General features: G+C 46.0%; 1 protein-coding gene across 9 annotated transcripts in view; it reads right to left on the bottom strand.

The window, feature by feature from the left end:
- Window positions 1-468: 468 nt before the first annotated feature.
- LOC100501283 (uncharacterized) overlaps window positions 469-23,619 on the bottom strand; it is a 31,998-nt gene continuing 8,847 nt past the window's right edge. The window contains exons 2-16 of one of the 9 annotated variants that reach the window (XR_004857015.1): window positions 16,148-16,204; window positions 13,043-13,108; window positions 12,635-12,768; window positions 12,436-12,542; window positions 11,751-11,858; window positions 11,369-11,439; window positions 11,127-11,186; window positions 10,516-10,571; window positions 3,401-3,461; window positions 3,035-3,302; window positions 2,716-2,897; window positions 2,336-2,628; window positions 1,838-1,967; window positions 1,557-1,735; window positions 469-652 (exon numbers count right to left, since the gene is read on the bottom strand). Coding sequence is in view for 4 of the 9 variants with exons in the window: in XM_035966021.1 (XP_035821914.1) it covers window positions 1,844-1,967; window positions 2,336-2,628; window positions 2,716-2,897; window positions 3,035-3,302; window positions 3,401-3,461; window positions 10,516-10,571; window positions 11,127-11,186; window positions 11,369-11,439; window positions 11,751-11,858; window positions 12,436-12,545; window positions 12,635-12,768; window positions 13,043-13,108; window positions 16,148-16,204 (1,590 nt within the window). In the remaining 5 variants the exon portion in view is untranslated. Of the gene's footprint in view, window positions 653-1,095; window positions 1,736-1,837; window positions 1,968-2,335; window positions 2,629-2,715; window positions 3,303-3,400; window positions 3,462-10,515; window positions 10,572-11,126; window positions 11,187-11,368; window positions 11,440-11,750; window positions 11,859-12,435; window positions 12,546-12,634; window positions 12,769-13,042; window positions 13,109-16,147; window positions 16,205-23,619 lie in introns of those variants that run through there. The other 8 variants (XR_004857014.1, XR_004857016.1, XR_002267921.1 and 5 more) reach the window with 8 other exon arrangements.

Raw genomic sequence — 23,619 nt, 5'->3', positions numbered from 1 at the left:
TTGGGGAATTGTATAGCTCCATAGGATGTTGGAACATTCGCTGCCTTTTAAATAAATTAACCGGATCGTATGATTTTGCTGCCTTAATAAATTAAACCGGGTGTTCACTCGATTATGACCAATCGGTGGGCTACACGCGGTGGATCTATAGTATGTTTGGTTCAGTTCAGAAAGCTGCTACGGTTGTGAGAAAACTAAAATATATTCGGTTCGACCGTCCAACAACTCGACTGCTAAATGTAGATCATGTAAGAGCATGATATTTTAGTAATATAAAGGGTAAAAATCTAAAAAAAACTTCTAGATTTCTTTTGTCAGCAAATCTAGTTTAGAAAGCTAAACCAAACATATCCTTAGTTTCTAGCATGCAAAAACTTTGTCTCTATAAATTGCAGTTCAAACAGATGACTTTAATCTAAAGCGAACAGGATATCTCAGGATCCTTGAACTTCCATCATCTGCTATAAATAATGCACAGGACATGTCTTTTATAAAAGGTATAGAAAATATTTCTTGCAATATAAGTTCGTGATATATGGCAATCAACAAAATCAATCGTGATCCCATCTACTTCCACCTCTCTCCTACCACCAATTTGTCCTTCCTTGAAACAAAGCCAAGCCAGAATATGGATTGCAAGTACACCATCAACCTGTTTATTTAAGAACTAATCAGAGAGTAGCACAGTCATGAAATGAAAAAGGTAACTGATGTTTCTGTCGCCGAAGGAAAGAAAGCCACGTAGAACTACACCCCAATTTTATACTCTCTCTGTCCTAAATTAAAATTTGTTTTAGCTAATTAATTAATAAATTCACACAATACTTCGCGTATTTTTAAGTATTTTTATATATTTATCTAGATTTATCGACTACTACCTCTGTCCCAAATTAAAATTCGTTTTAGACCATATTTATTTCCGTCATAAATTATATAAGTTAGATTATAGTATAAGGTTAGAAGATTAAAATACCACTTTATAATTACAAATAAGATAAAATAAGCTACCCAATAATAGCTTATTTCAGTTTATTTATAGTCATAATATAATATTTTACTCTCCTACTATTCCATCATAATCCAACATATATAATCTAAAAGGGAAATAAACGCACCCTTCCCTTAGTCTCTTAAAGGATTCATATAATAATTAATGTATGTATTTTGTATATATATATCTAAATTTATCATACATGAATATAAACATAAAAAATGAAGTCTAAAATGAATACTATTTTGGGAGGGAGGGATTACTATTCTGGAACGAAGGGTGTACCACCTTGGTTCTCAATATTTGTCGCTCGTTAGTTTATTTTTAAACTATACCGCAACAGATTAAAAAAATGAAGAGAGTATTATTTATACAACGAACCCACTTGAAGATTCAGTGAAAGTAACAAGCAACCATAACATCCTGGTCTAGCCATAAATAAATTAATGAATTCAACTCTCCAAGGACAGCTTGGGGTCAACAAACCCAATAGCCTGCCCGTATTTGGGATTCGTCAGGCTGGCTGCATCAGGATCAGGAGCACGTGCGTCATATTGCCATTTACCGCACTTCCGTAGGCAGTGGCCAATGTTCTTCCCCGCATGAACAGTCTCCCTGAGTGTAAATAGTAAGGGCCATATTATGAATCGAAAACATGGTCCGATACCATATAGCCGGAACTTTTGCCACCCCCCTTCTATAATGGCTGAAGCCATATCCATCAGTACATTAATCCAAAGATGCCTGTCAACAGATCAATTCAGAGATCAATTCAGAACGGTGCACTGTTCTGCTTCCAGGAAGAGGGAAAAACATGTAGGAAAAGGAGGGGATAAAGGTACTCACAGTTAGTTAATGCTTAACACAGCAGAAGCACAGAGCAACTTCGGCTTGGGCTTGTAAATCTCCCAGAGCTTGGACAATATTTTCCCGGCTATCTATTGTTTCTTCTTCATGGTGAAGCATTTTCCGCAATCTGCATCAAATAGCACAGTTTTACAATGTATATCCGTTCGGAATTGCATATGCATTAACATCCAGATTTTAATGTGGGTAACATAAGCATCATTCTTGGAGCTGTAATAGCAATTATCCAACTAAACTATATTCGACATTGCAGCACGGCACAAAGCAACAAACACAAAGTGGCCCTAAAGGCAGCATAGTCATTTCATCACTCAGTAAGCAATTGCAATTAGAACTGCTCTACAAGACAGAATACCAATGGTGCTACTAAAGGTAACATGCATGGGGCAATGATTTTGTAACGTAAAATAGCTTGTGAGCGTCTTTTACTTGTATATCTTAACAGACCAAATTATACTAGAAAGGGACTATGTATACCTTCGTACTAGAGGAGTATCACCATGGCCGGTGCATACAATAAGCATAGAATTGTCAGGTAGGGCACCATATAACTGCTTTATCTTTTTATCCAATTCACACAAAATTTCCTTTAATTCAGGACAAATTTGACTTTTTGCTTTTTTTGAAGCAGTTTTTGTATCACATGTTTTTAATGCAATAGCCTCTGCGACACATGATTTCAACTTTTCGGGATCTTCAGCTCTTCGGCGGAAGTAAGAGATCAATCCTGAGAACTGGGTCCAAATGAAAGCCACTTTGTCGTTCTTCACCTGCAGTAGGATTTCAACATATTGTTATGAAAACATCTTATAACACTTTGGGAAGAATGCATACACCTACAAATGCATTGCACCAACCTCCTTCATTGATCTGGAGAGGGCATCATCATCAGAAAAGACAGCAATTGAATTGCAAGAAGTATCTGAATATCGATCTAGAATAGACATGTCATCAATAAGGGAGCATTTTTTCCCACTCTCATGCAGTATAGATGTCAATTTCCGCCTTGACAACGATGGTTGGGAACCAAAATCAGGACCTGGTTAACAAGTTAGTAGAAAGTACCAACAAAATGATATGCTTATGCCATGTTGTCTCCCTATCCACATTAGCTATTTACAGAAATGGATGTTAGCCAAACAAAAGTGATAGCAAAAATGCCTTCTTAGTTCTTACCATGTCTTATTTTCAATATAGCAAGTTCTAGAGCAGCTCTAGCATCTTCCACACTGTCATGCCCAGATCCTGTGTTCTGGATCTCCCGGCCGAGAAATCTTTTTGTCAAGACACGCAAAGCAATCTTACAGCGAGATCCTCGATTATACTTGTACAAAACAGCTGTGTCGATGATTAAACCATGGGATATCTGCAATGCCATAAGGTCATTTTCCAAAGAATGACCAACAAGAATTGTTTCTGTATATACAAGTCCAACAAACTCTTCCTGGAAACACGAACAAAACAGTGTAAACCACAGGCAATGTTTCATGACATCCCAGTGTACACATGAAAATGTCACCCAAAAAAAATCTAAGAATTAACCTGAATTTCATGCAGGGATGTGGACACGTCAGCCAACATCTCAGCAGTGATTCCACTGAACCTGCTCTATTAAAAAGCAATTACATCACGTAATGGACACTTAACAACCCGTTCAGAATTAACAAATAATCAGCTCCTTAATATTCATAATAGAATGGACAAGCATCAAATACATCTGGCATGTATTTTGACGCAAAGCTACAAAAAAATGTGTCAAAAGAAAAGGTTGTTGATCTAATGGTAGCAACAAGGCGGATGGCAGACCTCCCACCCTCTAAGCCAGGCAGCCAGCCCTTCCCTCCCACCCTCTAACCCAGTCCTTCCCACCCAGTTCTGATGCCCCCTCCCACCTCAGCCCCTCGCCGGCCTTCTCCCCGAACTCGGCGACCACACCCACTTTTAGCCAGGCGTCAGAACCCAGTCACAGTGGTGTATCTTCTCAGGTAGGATGGTCCAAATTTCAGAGGTGGAGCGACGGAGGTGGTGGTCCATTTTCTGGTGAGCCCTGTTCCTATAAAGATGCTACACTCATCCAGTTGAGTGCAGTGCCATCCCCTCCTTCTCGGGGATCACAGTTGAGGTCTGCAAAGGAGGTGGTGGTCCGGGGTCACGTCAAGGACCTCCGGCAGGCGGTCTCTGGGCGACGTCAAGAAGGTGTGGTGCGTCATTCCCTGCCCCCGTCTCCTCGGCGGCAGGAAGTCGACGGGTGGCAAACCGTTGAAAGGCGGCGTGGGCGGCGTTTTGAGCAAGCTTCGCGTCGTCCGGTGGACCTCCGTGGGAAGTGTTTCAACTGTCTGTCCAGCAACCACTTCGTTGCTGCGTGCAGACGCCCTACTCGCTGTTTCCGCTGTCGTCTTCTTGGGCATCAAGCAAGGAGGTGTCCCTCTCTTCTCCCGGTAGAGAAAGGGACGTCTGGAAAGCCACCAAGTGTGCAAGGCGGGCGTGTTCAGGTTTGGCAGCGGCTGGGTCCACCGGTTCCATCCTCTGTGCTCAATCACAGGATGTCTGTGTGGCAGAGAATTGGCCCTCAGCTACCGCCGTCGAAGTTTTCTCATTCTCCGGCAGCAGAGGCAAGCTTGGTGGAGAGCAATATCTCGAGTCATTCTGGTAAGAAGAGGAGGCGGGCTAAACGTCATAAGGAGGTTTCTTGGCAGTCCACAGCTCCAGTGGGTGCCGCTTCGACCTTGGAGCCCTCGCCAGGAGTAGGGACGCAGTCGAGAGTGAAGACCTGTGTGCTTGAGTTCTCCACTGCTATGGCTCGGGAGGAGGCGGCTCTTCGCCGGGCTTTGTTCGTCTCTATTGTTGGCAGCAGGCCGGAGATCAGTGGAGCTGAAGTGCGGGATGAAGTGGCTCGGGCTTTTGGAATTGACGTTAATTCAATATCGATTCATCAGTCATTGCCAGAAGATTTCCTATTGTTGTTACCGGATGAAAGTTTGGCTGATAGAGTCTTCAGCGGAGGAAAATTGTTTAGGGGCCCTCTTTTCAATCTTCAATTCAGACGGTGGTCGCGGTTGGCTTATGCTGAGGCGGCTAGGTTGCCAGCACTGGTGGAAGTCGAGGTTCATGGCATCCCTGCCCACGCATGGGACCGTTCTACGGCGGAGTATCTGCTCCGTGACTCTTGCATTATCACAGACATTCATCCGGGCACGTCATTGAAGAATGATCTGTCTTCCTTCAGGCTTCGTGCATGGTGTTCGAACACAGATTTGTTCCCTCGGTCGATGAAGCTCCTCATTGTTGAGCCGGGGACGGAGGTGCAGGAGAAAAGATGTCTTTCCTATGATATTGAAGTGGCTGTTACTGCTGTGATGGTTCCGACGAATTTCGACCCCCCTCCAACTCATTCCCCTGCGGCTGATGGACGGGATCGGCATGAGGATGGCGGCGATAGGCATTCGGACGACCCCAATTCTCCACGTCCGGACGACGGGCGGCATCAGCGCCCAATTTTCCAGCGTCTGGACCCCAGGGGACAGTCAACGTTTGGTGGCCGTGGTGCTGCTTTCCAGCGCTGTGCTCTCTCGGCCGCGAGCCCGACTGAAGGAATCGAGGTGGTGGCCTCCCCAACGCGCCTGACGATTGGCGCAGGAGCCGAGGAGGACCTTGCTGCGGGGGTCGAGGAGGCGCGACGGCTGCATTGCCCCCTCCCTTCATTGCTGGTTGCTGCGGGGGTCGAGGAGGTGCCTCCCCCTGTGCGGCGGCTGGCTGTTAATTCTGTGGCGGGAGTCGAGGAGGTGGCCTCTTCAATGGGACGGGCGGTCTATTCTCCTTCATTGTTGGCGGCAGGCACAGGAACCGAGGCGCACATTGGGAGAATGCTGGCGGCCGACACAGGAACCGAGGCGCACTTTGGGGGAATGCTGGCGGTCAGCACAGGAGCCGAGGTGCACACTGGGAGCATGGTGGCCGTTCCTGCCATGGATGTGTTGGCTATCCAGATGGAACTCACGGCAGCAGACATGGGCACAGGTCTCGGGACAGACTGCTCGAAGGTTGGCCCTGTGGGCTGTGCTGTTGATGCTCCAGTTGTGCAACAGCCGCAGATGGATGGGCACAGGGGCCCCATGTGGACAAGGTTGGCTGGGTCGCTGAAATCGCTTGGGTCGGGCTCTCCCCGACAGAGGTTTGTCGGGTTGCAGAGGCTGACCAAGACCGTTTCGCCCCGCAACAGTTTCAATGTCGGGATTGAGTTGGTCCCCCGGCTGCCCTCAACTCAATCTTTGGTTGGGACGTCGGAGGCGGACAGAAACTCTCCCGCTGGAATGTCACTTGATGCTCAGGTCCTTGAGAGCCCCAGACTGAAGGTGTACTCAAGATTGAAAAAGGGCAGACTACAGATACCTACATCGGTTTCATCCCAGATGGAGGTGTCGGCACCAGTTTTGGATCTGGTACCTGCTGGTGTTTCTTCTCAGTTGGAGGAGGCGACCCCCGTTATGAAGCTGGTGGCTAATATCACTAGGGACATTGACTGCTTGCTTCCACAACCTCCAATTCAAAAAAGAAGAACTAAACAGCTTCCGCCAGATTTTGTCCCACGTCGCAGTAGTCGCTTGTCAAAGAAAAGGGAAGGCTTAAATTCAACAGTCAGACAAGTCCAGGCGGAGCTCATGTTGAAGTTGAACGTCACAAACTCACAAGTGGTTGTTACTGATGAAATGCTGGAGGAATTTGGACAGCTGTTTGACAAACCCCTTTCCAACTCTTACATCAAGGCCCTGGCAGCTTTGTTTGGATGGCCGGTCCCAGATAATGTGCAAGAATGCTTGGATGTTCCTTTGCTTAGGGAGTTAAGCATTGAAACGTGTGCTTGATGGCCTGCTGTAGCCTCACATTGTGTTGGTTGCATTTTTGTTATCAATGAATCTGTCAAAAATCCTCATTTGGAATGTCAGAGGTCTTAATAGGAAAGCTAGGAGGGATGTTGTGCGTATGATGGTTGAGTCTACTCGCCCCGACATAGTGTGTTTGCAAGAAACGAAGAAGGAATCTATATCCAGATTTATGGTCTTCTCCCTCCTTGGAAATGTGTTTGATCAGTTCACCTTTCTACCAGCCATTGGCACTCGGGGGGTATTCTGCTTGCGTGGAAAGGGGCGGTGTGCTCTGCTCTCCAGACAAGGGTGGATGAATTTTCAATTTCAGTTCAGTTCAATCATGATAGTAACCTTCCCTGGTGGTTTACTGGAGTTTATGGACCACAATCTGATGAAAAAAAGTTGCAGTTTCTGCAGGAGCTCCGCATGGTCCAGTCTATTTGTGCTGGGCCATGGGCAGTTGGGGGGGATTTTAGTCTAATCTATCGGGCTGAAGACAAAAATAACAACAACCTTGATAGGGCCATGATGGGGAGATTCCAGAGGATTATCAATGATCTGCAGTTAGTTGAGCTCCCGCTCTTGGGAAGGAAATTCACGTGGTCCAACGAAAGGTCATCCCCCACCCTTGTGCGTCTTGACAGATTTTTCTATTCCAGGGACTGGGAGGATTTATTTCCTGATTGTTTGATGCAAAGTTCCTCTTCCTCAATCTCTGATCACTGTCCACTGGTGGTGGGTTTGCACGAGTTCACTCAAGGCAAACGTCGTTTTCATTTTGAAAGTTTTTGGACTAAGTTGGAAGGTTTCATGACAGAAGTAGAAAATTCCTGGTGTCAACCAATTGCAGTGGTTTGTCCTTTGCAGCGGATGGCAGATAAATTAAAAAGGCTATCTAAACACCTCCAATCTTGGAGTAGCAAAAGGGTTGGGCATGTTAAACGGCAGCTGGTAATGTCTAATGAGATTCTGCATAGGCTGGAAGTTGCTAGAGACTCAAGAGATCTCTCCTATCATGAAGAATGGCTGCGTCGTAAACTAAAACACCACTCTTTGGGGCTGGCATCATTAGAGAGAACAATGGCCAGACATAGGAGTGGTCTGAACTGGTTGAAGGAGGGAGATGCTAACACTGCTTATTTTCATCACCATTCAAGGTATAGAAAGAGAAAAAAAAATATTGGCAAATTGAAAGTAGAGGATCGGATCGTGGTTGATCAAGCAGAAAAGAAACATGCTGTTTGGAATTTCTACAATAATCTCCTTGGGGTTGCTGCTTCTAGGGAATTTACCCTCAATTTGGGAGTCTTCCACCGACCAGCCAGCAATCTTGAAGTGCTGGATCATGGATTTAGTGAAGAAGAGGTCTGGAATACTATCAAGTCTATTCCTTCGGACAAAGCCCCGAGCCCAGATGGTTTTACTGGGCGTTTTTATAAGTGTGCCTGGACGGTTGTCAAAGGGGATTTCTTGGCAGCCCTGTCAGTAATTCTCCAGGGGGACTCTTCCAAGCTTTATCTCCTTAACTCGGCGTATGTGACTCTCTTACCAAAAAAGGCTGAGGCTGTGGAGGTAAAAGACTTCAGACCGATTAGTTTAATTCACAGTTTTGCTAAGATTCTCACCAAGATTCTGGCCAATAGGCTTGCTGCAATCCTCCCTAATTTGGTCTCCCCCAATCAGAGTGCATTCATCAAGGGAAGAAGTATTCATGACAATTTTATGATGGTTAGAGAAACAGCAAAAGCGATTCACAGGCAGAAAATTCCTAGAATCTTGCTGAAGTTAGACATTGGCAAGGCCTTCGACTCAGTTTCGTGGCCTTTCCTCCTTGAAGTTCTGGAACATGTGGGATTTGGTCTATTCTGGCATAATTTAATTGCTAAGCTATTGTGTTCCTCCTCTACTCGAGTGCTAGTTAATGGGGAACCAGGAGATCTCATTTGTCACCAGCAAGGCCTGCGGCAGGGAGATCCTCTCTCCCCAATGCTCTTTATATTAGTAATGGATGTGCTGAACTCTCTTTTTCAGAAAGCAAATGAGGTTGGGCTCTTGGGACCTTTATTAAGAAGGGGAGGGGGTCAGCGGGTCTCTCTTTACGCAGATGATGTTGTATTATTTATTCAGCCTAACAGAAATGAGCTGAGTGTGGTCAAGGAGCTGTTGAGGGTGTTTGGCAAGGCATCAGGGCTGATCACAAACATAAATAAATGCAGTATGACACCTATTCAATGCAACGAGCATATCATTGCTGCTGCTCGACAGATGTTACTCTACAATGTTGTTCCTTTTCCATGTAAATATCTAGGTCTTCCTCTCTCTGTTAAAAAGCTCCCTAGAAGATCCTTTCTGGAGCTTATTGATAAGGTGGCAGCAAAGCTTCCTGGCTGGAAAGCTGCTAATCTTAACCTGGCCGGTAGGGCAACTTTGGTTAAAGCTGTGCTCACTGCTATTCCCATTTATCATCTAATTGCTTTGCAATGTCCAAGGTGGGTAATCAAGGCAATAGACAAGATTCGCAGGGGTTTTCTTTGGAAAGGAAGAACTGACATTAGAGGAGGACATTGTGTCGTTGGGTGGTCCAAGGTCTGTCGTCCCCTCTCTCTTGGTGGGTTGGGAATTCACAATTTGGAAGTTATGGGATGGTCTTTAAATTTGAGATGGCTTTGGCTCCAGAAAATTGAACCAGCTAGGCCTTGGGCAGATTTTAAAATAAAGGTGAACAGATTTGCTTCAGCTCTCTTCGCAGCCTCTGTGTGTTCGGTGGTTGGTAATGGAGCAAACACTCTCTTCTGGACAGATAAATGGCTTCAGGGCCAATCTTTGCTCCAGATTGCCCCCGCTCTAATAAATCGGGTGCCCGCGAATATAAGGCGGCACAGATTTGTCCAAGCAGCCTTAACAGCCAATGGATGGGTGCATGATATCTCTGGAAGCCTTACGGCGCAGGTGCTGTTTGAATTTTTGTTGGTCTGGGATATACTCCAAGAGGTGCAGCTGTATCCTAATGTCGAGGATCAACATCGGTGGTTGCCATCCTCCTCGGGGCTGTATTCCGCCAGCTCTGCTTATTTGCGCTTCCATGGTGGTGCAACAACCTTTGAGCCTGCTAAAAGAATCTGGAAGACTTGGGCCCCCCCGCGCTGCAAGTATTTCATTTGGCTTGCATCTCTCAACCGATGTTGGACGGCTGATCGACTGGCACGTCATGGAATGGATCATCCAGATAGTTGTCCCTTGTGTGATCAGCAGGATGAGACAGTGCATCACTTGCTGGTGGATTGTGTTTTTACGAGGGAAGTTTGGTTTAGAACACTAAGCAGGCTAGGTTTGCAACATCTTGCTCCCACGTCTGATGCTACAGGGTTTCAAGATTGGTGGAGTGAGGCAGAAAGACTAGTGTCTAAGCATAAGAAAAAAGGTTTCAACTCTATTGTAATTTTAGTAGCTTGGCAGATTTGGAAGCATAGAAATGCGTGTGTGTTTGACAATGCTTCCCCAAACATTCACGCAATTTTGCTGTCCATCCACGATGAGGCTTTATTATGGGGTCTTGGAGGGGCTGCTGCTCTTAGGCAGGTTTGGTTGTAGTTTGATTTTTGGTTTTTTTATTTCCGGGGGTGCTTTCTAGGCACCTTTGTACTGGGTCTTTTCTAGACCTTTTTTCTTATCTTCTTAATATATTGATGTGTGGTTCTCCCACGTGTTCGAGAAAAAAAAAAGAAAAGGTTGGCATAAAAAACTCAATATGGTGCCAACTAACCATAAAGGGGAGGTAAAAGCACCATATACCTTGTATTGTAATCAATGATTGGATTAGCAGGCTTAACTAGTCTATCTAGCACCACCTGAAAAAATTAGAACAAAGTCAGAACTAATTGAACAGCAAAGTGTGAAGAAAAGAATGGATCATGCTGGAGCATGCAAAGGAAAATGTCTTCATAGTTCATACTATTGACAGGAGGCGGAATTAAGCACTAAGAAAACAATTGTTCTAAGAATTCACAGAGCAATGAGCAACATGACACAATAGAAGGTATAGATGTTGTGGAAGCATAGGAATGCCTGTGTTTGATGGTGCCCAACCTCATGAACAATCTGTCCTCTCTCAAGTGGCTGCCAAGGGCCATTTGTGGTGCCTAGACGGGACAGCCGGCCTGCAAGAGCTCATCTTAAGGAATGCGCAGACCCATCAGTTGGGTGCTACTGCTACCTAGTGTATGGTCGTGGTCGTGTTGTTTTATTTCTCTAGAGGAGTTGTGATAGTGTGTTGTGTGTTCAGGGAGGTCTCATTCATCTCTGTGTATTTGGTTCTCTTTTCTTCCTTAATGAAATGACACGCAGCTCTCCTGCGTTGTTCGAAAAAAAAGAAGGTAAGGAAACTAGGAACGAAAAGTTCATACCGATCCTTTAATGTCAATTAATGTCACTCTTGTAAGCTCAAATCCAGCTTCTGTTATGCACTGCAAAGGTTGCAAATTATCACTAAATATATTCAACAAATATTATTTGAATGTATTTATGACACCGGCAGTGCAACACAGTTGTAACAACAATAGTAATGCCTTCTCAAATATAGAAATATTGTAAAACAAAGCAATGGCTTCAAGTCATACATCATTGTGGTTATCAGGAGAAGCATTACCATTTCACAATCAAGTGCAAGAACTTTATGTGGCAAGGAACCTGAAGGAGCTGAAACAGTAGGGACAAAACCTATAATGGCAATGGTCAACAGATGTCATAAGAATAATAAGCGTTAAAGGGCAAAGAGAGGGACAACAAAATACTGCCTCCATTCCAAAATTCAGGATGTTCTAACTTTATCCATTAAACTTCTCTAGCTTTGACCAGTTTTATAGAAAAATACACCAACATCAACAATAACAAATTGTTTTCATTAAATCCACCATGAAACATCTTTATGGTCCAATTTTTTTTCAATAATTTTGGACAAAACCAAAGAAGTTTGACTTAGGACAAAACTGAAAGGACCTACATTTTGGAACAAAGGAATAGAAGGCAACCTGGTAAATTGAAGGGGTAGCCATTATCTTCCAAGTCTTTCTCTGAAAGTGTGTAATACGTAACAGGAAATGGTATGTCCCCAAGATCATCCAGACTTGATAGTTTTCCTGAGACCAAAATGAAAATATTAACCAGTTGCGCGAAACATAAATTCTCAATCTAGATCCAAAAGTGCATGTATTTCCATGGACAAAGTTATATCTACTCTAATGTCATACATATACAACAAATAAATAGAATAATCACTACAGAAACAACAGAGCATCTTCAGCTTAGAGAAGCGGATAATAAGTCAGCAAGAGATGTATATGGCTGATACTATGAGATGAGTTAGCCGTAAACTTATGCAAGATGCCATGATGACAGTACATTTTTTATGAAATATGTCAGATAAAAACACAATTAATATTTAAATAAGAGTATAAAGAAAAAATCAACTGTAATGTCAACTTAAAATGAACAATACAAAAGGATTGAAATTTTCAAAACAGTATGAGAATCTTAGAAATAAAGAGTGCCAGCTCTCTTGCATGTTCGAGTAAGAAAAAACATGCCGGACTTCATAATTAAGCTCAAATTTTCCAATGGCTATCACAATCATAACAGACCAACACCTGGCCCAATGAAGCAGAATACTGTTCATCCTGAACCACAATGACAACACATTGCTAAGTCAATACATACCATCCCTGTCAGGTTTAGATGACTGATTTGATGTTTTTACATCAAGCTTTCTCTTTACTCTGCAGGTTAGGAGTGCATCAATTGTGTGCCTATCATCCGGTATACAGCTGCTAGAATAAGATTGCATCAGCAATGCATCCGTATAGGAAGAAACTATACATTTTCCATAACTGTAGACAATAACACAAAATGCACAAACCTTGAAGCTAGAACAGGTTTTGGATTGCCACATAATTCTTTCAGAGAAGAGAGAAGTCGAGTTTGTGACATATATAAAGCTGCATCAAGGCCAGGAACATATAGTAGGACGACTTTGGGTATAAGAGGTTTGTTCTGAAAACCAACAACAGGAATATTTGTAGTGTTAATAAAGATAGTTAATATTTTTGAAAGGTGACAAATAACCTACAACTGATAGAAGAAATCAAATGCATTGAAGAGTGGGTTGATCGCTGAAGTGCAGTGAAAAAATCAGTTAAGATTCATTGACTGTGAAGAAGATAAAAGCAAAAAGTTACCAAGCACAACAAATTAAAACTAAGATAACATGTCAATACCTCAAAAAAGCAAGACATGTTTGAAAGAGCACAATCAGAAGGGAAAGTACCTTAACAAACACCCAAGAAGGCAGCATGCCGTCACCAATAACCCAAGTAACTAGACCCTGAACATCCTGCATTACAACAATATGGCTCTTTATTAGAGTAAATAAGAATAGTACTACATTATCTACCCACGTGTGGTGTTAGTTCTATGTACCCTATATAATCAGTCCATGAGGCTCAAGCTCAATGCAATACATCCATCCAATTACACCAATGACATTCTCCTACATAGTATCAATCGCCCAGGTTCAGTTTAGATCCTAACCCTAGCCGCAGATAGCTTCCACACCACGCACCCCCAAGAAGAGATTAATCTCCACCGGAGGCAGTGTCGCCCCTTTATGCGTCGAATCCTTTTGATCCCGTGCATCGACGACTGTGCTGGGCAATCTTTGTTGCGCCATCCGTCCACAGAAGTTCTTCATTCTGCTGATCATGTCTTCACCGTCAACTTGAAGCGCTATCAGTGAGTGCGAGACCATCACCACCCCTGTGCGCGAGGCCACCATTGCCCATCCACTGTCGCCGTTGTGTTAGGATTGCTCACTCCTGAGCATCCCCTCCTGCCCTGTCGGTGTTTATGACCCGACTACGCACCATGGGGTTCCCCACGTGATGCTTTTGGGTAGGATGGTGTCGTTGATGGCTACTCGATGGTACGTGCGGATGCACGTCAGATCACACACCGAGGTTTATACAGGTTTGGGCCGCTAGAATGCGTAAAACTCTACTTCATGTTGAGACTGAGTATTAGAGTATCACTAGTTTACAAGGGTCACAGATGAGATGTGAGTAGTGGAGAGTGAGTTCTCCTGCCAATCTAGTGGTGGTGTGGTTGCTGTGAGAGGGCTAATGAGCTATGAGGTGGTGACGAGCTGAGATATGATGAGTTGAGAGATGGGTTCGTAGGGGTACCCCCTCACCTTATATAGATGACCAAAGGGTTATCCCTTTACAAGTCGTGATCACTCTCTAACTGAATCCTCCTTTTAACGCAGCACGCCATCCAGCTTATCCAGTGTTCAGTTGCCCTTCATCTGAGTCATCTCCGAGTATCTAGCACTTCTAGTACGCTCAACCTCCCTGCCCGAGATAGCAGCGCATGACTCGGTCGTCCGGTCTTTGCCTCCCCAGGTCGAGCTTATCCAGCTTGGTTGCGGCCCGAGGGCATGCCTTGCTAGGCAAGTCATTGAGAGGACCATCAAGCAGCCCACAGAGCGTTTCTGCACTCACGCCCGAGGTCAGCCTCGGGCAAGTTGCAACTGCATCTCCCATCCAAGGTTAGCCTCGAGCAAGTCGTGACTGCTTCCCCGCCCAAAGATGGCTTCGGGCGAGTCGTGACTGCTTCTCTCGCCCGAGGTTGGTCTCGGGCAAGGCGAAACATCGTCGCCCGTCCAGAGAAGGCTTCAGGCGAGTCGTGGCTGCTTCTCCCGCCCGAGGTTGGTCTCGAGCGAGGCGAAACAGCATCGCCCGTCCGAGGTTGGCCTCGGGCGAGTCAGAACTATGTCTCCCATCCGAGGTTGGCCTTGGGCGAGACAAAACTGCGTCTCCCGCCCAAAGTTGGCCACGGGCGAGACGGAACTGTCTCCCATCCGATATTGGCCTCGGGCGAGACAGAACTGAGTCTCCCATACGAGGTCGGCCTCGGGCGAGACCGAACTGCGTCTCCCGCTCAGAGCTGGCCTCGGGCGAGACAGAACTGTGTCTCCCGTCCGAGGTTGGCCTCGGGCAAGACGGAATTGCGTCTCTCGCCTAAAGCTGGCCTCGGGCGAGACAGAACTGCATCCCCGTCCGAGGTTGGCCTCGGGCGAGACGAAACTACGTCTCCCGCCCAGAGGTTGGCCTCGAGCAAGACGGAACTGTATCTCCCATCCGAGGTTGGCCTCGGGCGAAACGGAACTATGTCTCACGTCCGAGGTTGGCCTCGGGTGAGACGGAACTGCATATCTCGTCCGAGGTTGGCCTCGGGCGAGACGGAACTGTCTCCCGCCCAGAGCTGGCCTCGGGCGAGACAAAACTGCGTCTCCCGCCCAGAGCTGGCCTCGGGTGAGACGGAATAGCATCTCCCGTCTGAGGTTGGCCTCGGGCGAGACGAAACAGCGTCTCCCGTCCGAGGTTGGCCTCGACCGAGACGGAACAGTGTTTCTATGCTCGTAAGGACCCGGGGGATATCTATCTCCCACATGCCCAGACTACTTGCCTTCGGGTTTGACGCATCCGCTCTCGCACTGCTTCTACTTCGTGCAACACAACCATATCGTCAGCATCGTCGTCTCATTCCCACATGCTTCTAGTCTGACAATCACATGTTACATCGACACCTATCCTGCCATTCTACACACCGCAACCATCACTAAGACATTCTTTGTTGGTCCTCGGACGTTGATGTATAGTTGGGGTCATCCAACTTGTAAATCTGGTATTAGCAACGGCGACGTGTTTTTTCGTCTCCGATGTGTTGTTGGGTTTGGCAAACCCAACCCACACCTCTGTTCAGGCAACTTGACTACATCGACACGCTCGTTCCTACCTCGATTGCATCATTGCCTTTTGTCAACAACAGCCCTAACTACGTGGACCTTGGCATCGCCCCGCCCCCCCTTCCATGGTGACTACCTCGACGTGTCTTCATCATCACCATGGCGCCTCTTGTGTGCTTGCAACTCCACCAATACAGCAACCCGACCATAACTAAATCTACCTCGGCTATCTTCAGCACAACTTCTTCGACCATGTCAAATGCTCCCTTAAGCTCAGCTACCTCGACATTAGCACAAAGGCTACCACCTTGCATGATGGCTTCTTCCCCAGCCACAGCATACATGGTGCATCACCTGTTATCGTTGTGGGGGACATTAGCTTGTCAATTTCTTCTCCAAGTCTCCGTAGTTACTGCCAGGGGATGTTAGGGTAAATAGGAATTATATCACATTGTCTACCCACGTGGGGTGTTAATCCTATGTACCCTATATAATCAGCCCATTAGGCTCAATGCAATACATCCATCCAATTACACCAATTCTATTCTCATACACTCTTTACTATACTAAAAGAACAAGAACAGTTTTCACAAGTCAAATTTCATTGAGCTTTTGTTATGAACGAACCTGCAGGTTTAGTGTAGAGTTTAAAGCAGCCTCCTTAAAAACAACATCAGGTTTCACCTGGACAGGATAAACAATTAGAGACACTATAAGTTGGCAGCACAGAAAATCAAAGAACAGCTAAAATGTCTATTAGCAAAGCAAGCAGGAAGCAGCACAAGAATGAAACACCAACAAGAAGACAACTAACAGCTATCTTTTCAACTAAATGAAGGTTTGAGAGTACACTGATAAATTAATAAATAGGCACTGTGTCATCACCACCAAATTGTCAATTATTATGCCATGTCGATAGCTCTAGTACAAACTGTAACACCCCAGGTGTTGCCATGGCTGGAGCACACCTTGGCACTCAAGACTATGATCACATGTGGAAGAACTTAAGGAGCAAAAGTATAAGGGGCTTTGGAAACTAAGTTTTTACCAAGAGTTGGGAATGACCAAAGGCATTACCCTAATTGTGTGCAACTATCACCTTGGGAGAGGGGGAAAGAACCCTAGGCCTCTCTTAAACCCTATCTCCCAAAACCATGGATAAGAGGGGAAAGAGAGTGAGCAAATGTGCAAAACATGGGTAATCTTTACCCAAACCCTAAGCAACATTATAACCATCAATTAGGGGAGGGAAATATTACAAAAAGGCCCCTAGGGAAACCCCATTTCAAATCTCCAAGTGGAGAGAGAGCTAGAGCTCTCTAATTCCCTCTAAGTCCCATTTTAGCCCTAAATCAAAGATCAACCGTGTTCACTTTAAAAATGGCGCCAAAACCACTTGGGTTCTATACCAAAAATGTGCAATACCACTTAGGGCACCCACTGGAAAAAGTTGAGCTCGAGACTCGGACGTTTGACATGCCATGGCATGGCTTTTGTCGTGATATGCTCAGTATGACACACCTGTTTTGGCACCCGAAGATCTCCCTCCCTAGGCCGTATCTGCCCCGGCGTCTCACAGTTGAGTGACAGCCCTAGGTGCCAGGAAGAGGTCTGCGCCGGACTTTTGCAAAGATTCGCACGTTTGCGACCTCTGGCGACATTTGAACACTGGAAGAAACAAACCGCCACGTGTTCGACGCCGTCTGCCGCGCCAGAGCACGCCCGCGCGCGCGCCCGCGCCGCGCCCAAGCCAAGCCAGTGCCCTGGTCCGCGTCCGCGACTATAAAACGCCCAGGAGCCTTGGCCGTACCCCTCCGCACGCGCTCAAACCTCACCGGAGCTCAGTTCGCCGCCGTTTGCCCATACGCGACGTGCCCGCGGCCACCCGAGCCCCTGCCACCGTAGACCGGCCAGCCCAGCCATTCCCAACCCCGTCCAGCCCTCGGAGAAGACTGTGCACGTCTCCGTGAAGCTCCCCGAGCGAGGAATCGGGCTCTGCTTCACCGGAGAGGCCGACCCAAGGTCACCGGATTTCAACCGACCGCCGGCAACCGTGGACCGAGGTACACCGTGCACCTCTCTTCGATTCCTTGCACGGTTAGACTCCTTAGACCTCCACGAAGCTCCCTATGCCCTTGGATTGAACTATGCCATCGTGGATAGGCCGGAGCACACGCCGCCGACGAGCTCGCCCGCCTGCTCACGTGGACCGGGCGATTCCGGCCATCCCCGACGACGAGCCGTACCTCGACGTGATCGCCAGACCCTCCCCGAGCCAACCCTACCCTTCGCCGGACCTCCCTCGCCGCCGGTAAGCCGCGCCACCCTTTTCTTTCCCGCGGCTACTGTTTCAGTTGAGGGAGGGACTGCGGGTGAGAGGGAGAGAAACCCAGGGGGTTAAGTGAAAGGTCAGAGACTCAAGTGAATAGTGCCTTAAGGGTAGATCTGCGAGGTTTGAATTGTTTTAAACCCAGGGACCTCGGCGCAAACTGTTTTTCCAGGAAAACTTAATTAAAACCTAATTTAAATTCAAACAGAAACTTTAAAAACCCATAACTTCTGTTTGGTTTATCCAATTTTGGTCAAACCAATTTTGCCAGACTCTAAATCATGTAACCTATTTAGGAAAAATATAAAACCCCTTGGTGCTGTGGAAAACTTAAAAGTTCTGATTTAATGTTAACTTTGGCCAAAAGCTAAATAATAGTAAGAAAAATAGTTAGGCTATTTGACTAAGGTTAGGAAAATTTGGAGAAGTTTATATTCACCTACTAACCTGTTTAAAAATGTTAAACCCCTCTGTCCATTACATTAAGTTAGTTTTAACCCCTTATTCCAAATATGCTTAAGTTTAAGAAAAATAGGAAAAGTGACACAAATATTGAACCAGAGGGCACCCCTATTTTTGTTAAGATACTTAGTTAATGTAGTTCACTAGAAAAATATATCATACCCTGTTTTAGTGTAAAATAATTAAGATCTCTTTTATTTTAATAAAACAAGTGAAACTTAGAAAAATTCTACAAAAATAACCCCAAGGTAAAAACACCCCCACCCTTGGGATAACTATTGTTTTATTAGAAAGAACTTAGGAAAAATATGAAATCTGCTGTTTGACATTTTTCAAATAGTAATGTAGTAGAAAGAGCCTTTTTGACATGAAACTTAAGAAAAGCATAACTAAATAACCACCCCTTAGTTTTCTGTGATTTTTAGCCCAGAGGCCTATTATTGCCATAGGATGCCAACAAAAATAACCTTTAGGACAGAGCCTACCCCTAACTAAGAGGTGTAGTGTAAAATGGCCCATCTTGCCCAACTGTGGTTATTTTTTTTGTTTAAAGCCTAGCTTTTGTACTTAAGTCTCAAATTCTTAAAACAAGCTAAAACAACAAGTGACAACCCACTGTAATTTTTACAGAATTTTTAGAAATTATTAAAACCATGATGTAGTTCAAACCTACCTTAGAAACCCTAAATGGAAAATTAAATAAAGGAAAATGAATAATGTGAAATAATGATTTCCAAAACCTTGTACTCTGTCCACTAGAGTGTATCAAGACAATGCAAATTCTACTGTGTTATCCTAAAGCCAAACCTAAGCTTAAAGGGTAATAAGTCAAAGTCTATGTATACCACTAGAAGCCCCACAGAACCAGGAAACCCTAAGTTAATTCTTAACTTAGTTTCTTTAACTTAATGTTCTTAAATCTTGCATAATCATGACATACATGTTCATTGCATTTCGATAGACTGTAATCTTGCGGACGGAGAGTACATCCTCGTGCCGGAGCAAGGAGCTGCCCAGGAGGTTGCCCCCGATCCAGCACCAGAGCCTGCACCAGAGGACCTGTCTGCCACTGCTTTGGAAGGCAAGCCCCGGTTTTATGCATAACCTGTTATTTATGCTATTTTACTTCACTTAATGATTGTAGGTTTGATTGTGCACTTAGGTGTAGGAGTTGTTTGAAACCCTAGTTGCATGATCTCAGGAATCCCTTTTGAGGTGAATACTAGTATGACAGGTCGAGTAGTTGCTTTATTTAATCAGGATCTCGGTAGAAGACGAGTGATTTTTCTAGCACTCGCGCGAGATCAGGAAATTGATTGCACCCACTTTTCACACTGTCATGATACTAGTTGGTGGACAACAATCCATGGGGATTGGTTGTTTACGAGATAGAAAATGGAATAAGGATTAACGTGCGGATACCTGTGTCAAGCGTTTGAACGTACTAAACACATACCGAGAAATATGGTAAATCGGTAAGCCTAGTACCTGAGTGAACCTGCCCGCAGACATATCCCCTCACGCGACCTGAGACGAGGTCTCCCATTCCGGTTATGGTGGGTACAAGTGCGGCCACTGCACGACGGCCAGTCGGGGTCAGTGGGGCATTGTACGCCAAGGCGGTGAGCCCTGATCTGTTGCCAGGGAATCGATAGGGACGGTTGATGTGTGTGGGGACGGAGTGCCCCTACATGTCGTGTGTTTAGGTTTACCTTGCAAGGATAAAAACTCGATTCGAATCGTCTGCTTCTCGCAGCTAATGAGACTGCTTGATCCATTGTACTACATTGAGTAATAAGTGGAAGAATGATGAGTTGAGATAAGATGTTGATTGTTAATAATGCTTGCTACCATGTATGAGTAGATAGTTCACCTTTAGCCTTAAGAGAGTCACACTTAACTTTGATTAAGTTAAAATCTTGATTTAGAAACTCAGCTAGTGCTTTTGGCAACCAAACCCCACAGCCAAACAGCTGCATGTCTAGAGGTAGAGGAGTAGACTCCTCACACCGGGTAAGTCTAGCTGAGTATTAGTATACTCAGCCTTGCTTGTGGCATAATTTTTTACAGGTTCTCTGGAGGACATGGTTGCTGGAGTGACTTGGCCGTCCACCTTGCCACCGGGTTGGACTGTTGAGTGGGACCCCGCCTCGGCTGAGGAGGAGCATGAGGAGTGATGGGACAGGCTTCCCCATCTCTCTGTTTAATTATCGTTAGTTTTATTCCGCTGCACTTCGAACAATGATGGGTACTTTTGCAAAAACTCCGATGATGATGATGGTGATGTAATAATTTAACATTGTGACACGTATGGTTTTATGCTTTATTGTATTTGATCTGTGACTCACCATCGAGTGAGATTGTGGTACTTGATCCTGTCAGTGGCCGTGTCGGACTAGATCCGAGGGATTGACGGGTTATTCCCATTTAAGTGTGGTCTAGCCTCTAAGGCAGGGCTTAGGCACTTAAGTCGGAATAATTCGGGCAGTTCCGCCACAGCTCGTATCGGAGTTTGTACCACCACAGAGGAATCAATAAAATGTAAATACCATCAATTTTTCCAAGTAAAATTTGATAGAAACAAGGTTGGATAGAAAGTAGGACGAGCAAGATAGACCTAGGTCGTGAAGCCTTAGGTAAATAGAAGGGTAGCTAGGTGGCTAAGTAACTAGGCCCTACAGGCCACTTTTACAGGATAGGAGTTCCTCCCTATTCCTTTTATCTTGTTGTGAGGCCGTGCAGGACGAGCATGCATGCATTCATAATTAAGCAATGGATAACTGAGTAAAGGACTTAAAAACAAGATAGCAACCAACTAGGTCTCCATTGCCTTTTCATTAACTAAAGAAGGGCTGAGTTTTATTTTCCTTGTTCTTTTTATAATTATTTTCTTTTACTTACGCTTAACCGTACACAGATGACTTCCCACGGATCCTCCGATGACGGAAATGCACTGACCCACACTGACGGACTTGCACGAGAGGGCTTCCCCCGCATTTTGTGGGAGGTACTTCAGGGGGCTGGATACACGACACCCCCTCAGTACGCGGTGCAGCAGTTCGAGAAGCACCGAGTGTCCCGCTGTAGGGTGAGGATGACTTTGGAGCCTCATCCCCTGCAGCCAGGCTGGCGCTCCTTGGACTCAGAGTCTTTTGGGTACCGGGCAAAGGACACAATCGAGGCGATCGCTCTGCATGGATTGACTACCTTCTGCGGGTTCCATCCCTTGGAGCTGGCTACCCATCCCATTGGCTTGTTCCCCGCTGAGAAGGAGGACGACCCAATGTGGAAGGATCGGGTGGAACATGCCAAGGACATCTGGGCCATCTACCCAGGACAGACTGCGCACTTGACAGTACGGTGCATGAATGCTCTGTACCGTCTGCAAGTGATGCGCGGTGAGGCAATGTCCCATTTGATGGCACTGCTGGAGGCAACAAAGATCACGCTGGATAACCGAGAGGAGCTTGTGGTTGACCTATCTCAGGAAATGGTGGAAAAGGACTTGCAGGTGGAGCAGCTATCCACTGATATTCAGGAGTTGGAGGAACTGGTGGGCACCAGGGAGAACACCATCGAGGTTCTCGAGGATCAGCTCCTTAACACTCAGCAACAGCTTGCTGAGGCTAACGAGCACCTGGACATGCATCACCAGGAGATCCAGGACCAGGAGGCCAACGAGGACGTCGACATTGAGGGAGGAGATGAGCCTGCCTCCAGTGTGGACACTGCTGGCTCGGGAAGACCACCTTCCCCCGAGTCGAGTGTTGCTTCGTTCGCCCACTAGGTGTCCAGGGTAGGCTTAGAATGTTGGATAGTCGGACTCCTCGCAGCTAGCTTAGCTTTTGCACCCTTGGGGTACTAGGCTAGATAGAGTTGAGTCATTTTGGAACAATTTGATGTAATCATGTTTAACTCTCTTGGGAGCTTGTTTGATGGATGCTGTTATCAGTTAAAATTAGAAGGAAGAATTTATGCCTCTTTAAAATCCTCTTGTTGAAGTCAGAGTCTAGCATATTTATTTTAATTTTTCACCGTGATAAAATATTGAACTTGGAGATATGGTGTTAAGCATGTATGTGGTTTTTCAGATGGCCGGGAGGCAGCGTCGTGGCCAGAATGAGCACGTTCCTCCACCGCCGCCACCACCTCCCACTCTGCAGGAGCTCATGGCTCAGCAGAATGAAATCCTGAGGCAGCTGGCTCAACGTCAGCCACCACCTCAGCATTATGGTGGTGGGGACCATCAGCGTCACCCCGCGGCAGCTACATACCAGGAATTCCTTAGCACCCAGCCTCCATTGTTCACAAGGGCGGAAGACCCACTTGACGCAGATGTATGGCTGCGAGTGGTGGAATCCAAATTCCCACTGCTCCATGGAGTTTGCTCAGAGGTCACCAAAGTCAGGTTCGCCACCCAGCAGCTTCGCGGACCTGCAAGGACTTGGTGGGATCATTTTCTTGCTATGCAGCCAGAGGACCGAGAGGTGGAGTGGAGGGAGTTTAAGGCAGCTTTTAGAGGACACCATATACCAGCCGGGATCATGGACAGGAAGCTCAATGAGTTCTTGGCACTCACTCAGGGCAACAGGACAGTGTTGCAGTATGCCCAGGCCTTTAATGACTTGTGCCAGTATGCGGGATATCATGCGGATACAGATGAGAAGAAGAGGGACAGATTCAGAAGGGGGCTCAGCACTAAGCTCCGGGATCGTCTCAACGCCGTCAGGGCCAACAGCTACAATGAGTTAGTCAACATGGCCATCTCCCAAGAGGACTGCATTACCGCTAGGCAGGCAGAGAAGAAAAGGAAGACCCCTGTGGCAGGACCCTCAGCTCAGCCACAGCGTTTCCGGATTGTGTCCGACACCCAGGGCAGAGGACCCCAGCAGCAGCAAGGGCGATGGGTAATTCGACCTCAGCAGCAGCAGCAGCAGCAGCAGGCACCCAACCGCAATCAATTTCCAGCACAGCGGAATAATCAGCAGCAGCAGTACCGCCAAGCCAATGACAACAGGTGCTTCACTTGTGGCAACACTGGGCATTATGCCAAGAATTGCCCCAGGAACCAGCAGAGGCAGGGGCAGAATGTCAATCAGAACCAAGGCAAGAGACAGAGGGTGCAAGTGAGGCAGGGCAGGCTGAATTTCACCACGATGGCTGACATTCCAGAGGGAGCACCCGTCATGACTGGTATCTTTACAGTTTTGAATTATCCTGCTATTATTCTATTTGATTCTGGTGCATCGCATAGTTTTATCAGTGCCAAATTTAGTGCCAAATGCCAGTTGCCCTTTCACCATACCGA

Source organism: Zea mays, chromosome 3 (assembly GCF_902167145.1).
Source record: "Zea mays cultivar B73 chromosome 3, Zm-B73-REFERENCE-NAM-5.0, whole genome shotgun sequence".
In the NCBI taxonomy this organism is placed as follows: Eukaryota; Viridiplantae; Streptophyta; class Magnoliopsida; order Poales; family Poaceae; genus Zea; species Zea mays.
Note: the sequence above shows the minus strand (reverse complement) of the source record. Positions and strands in the feature narration are given on the sequence as shown.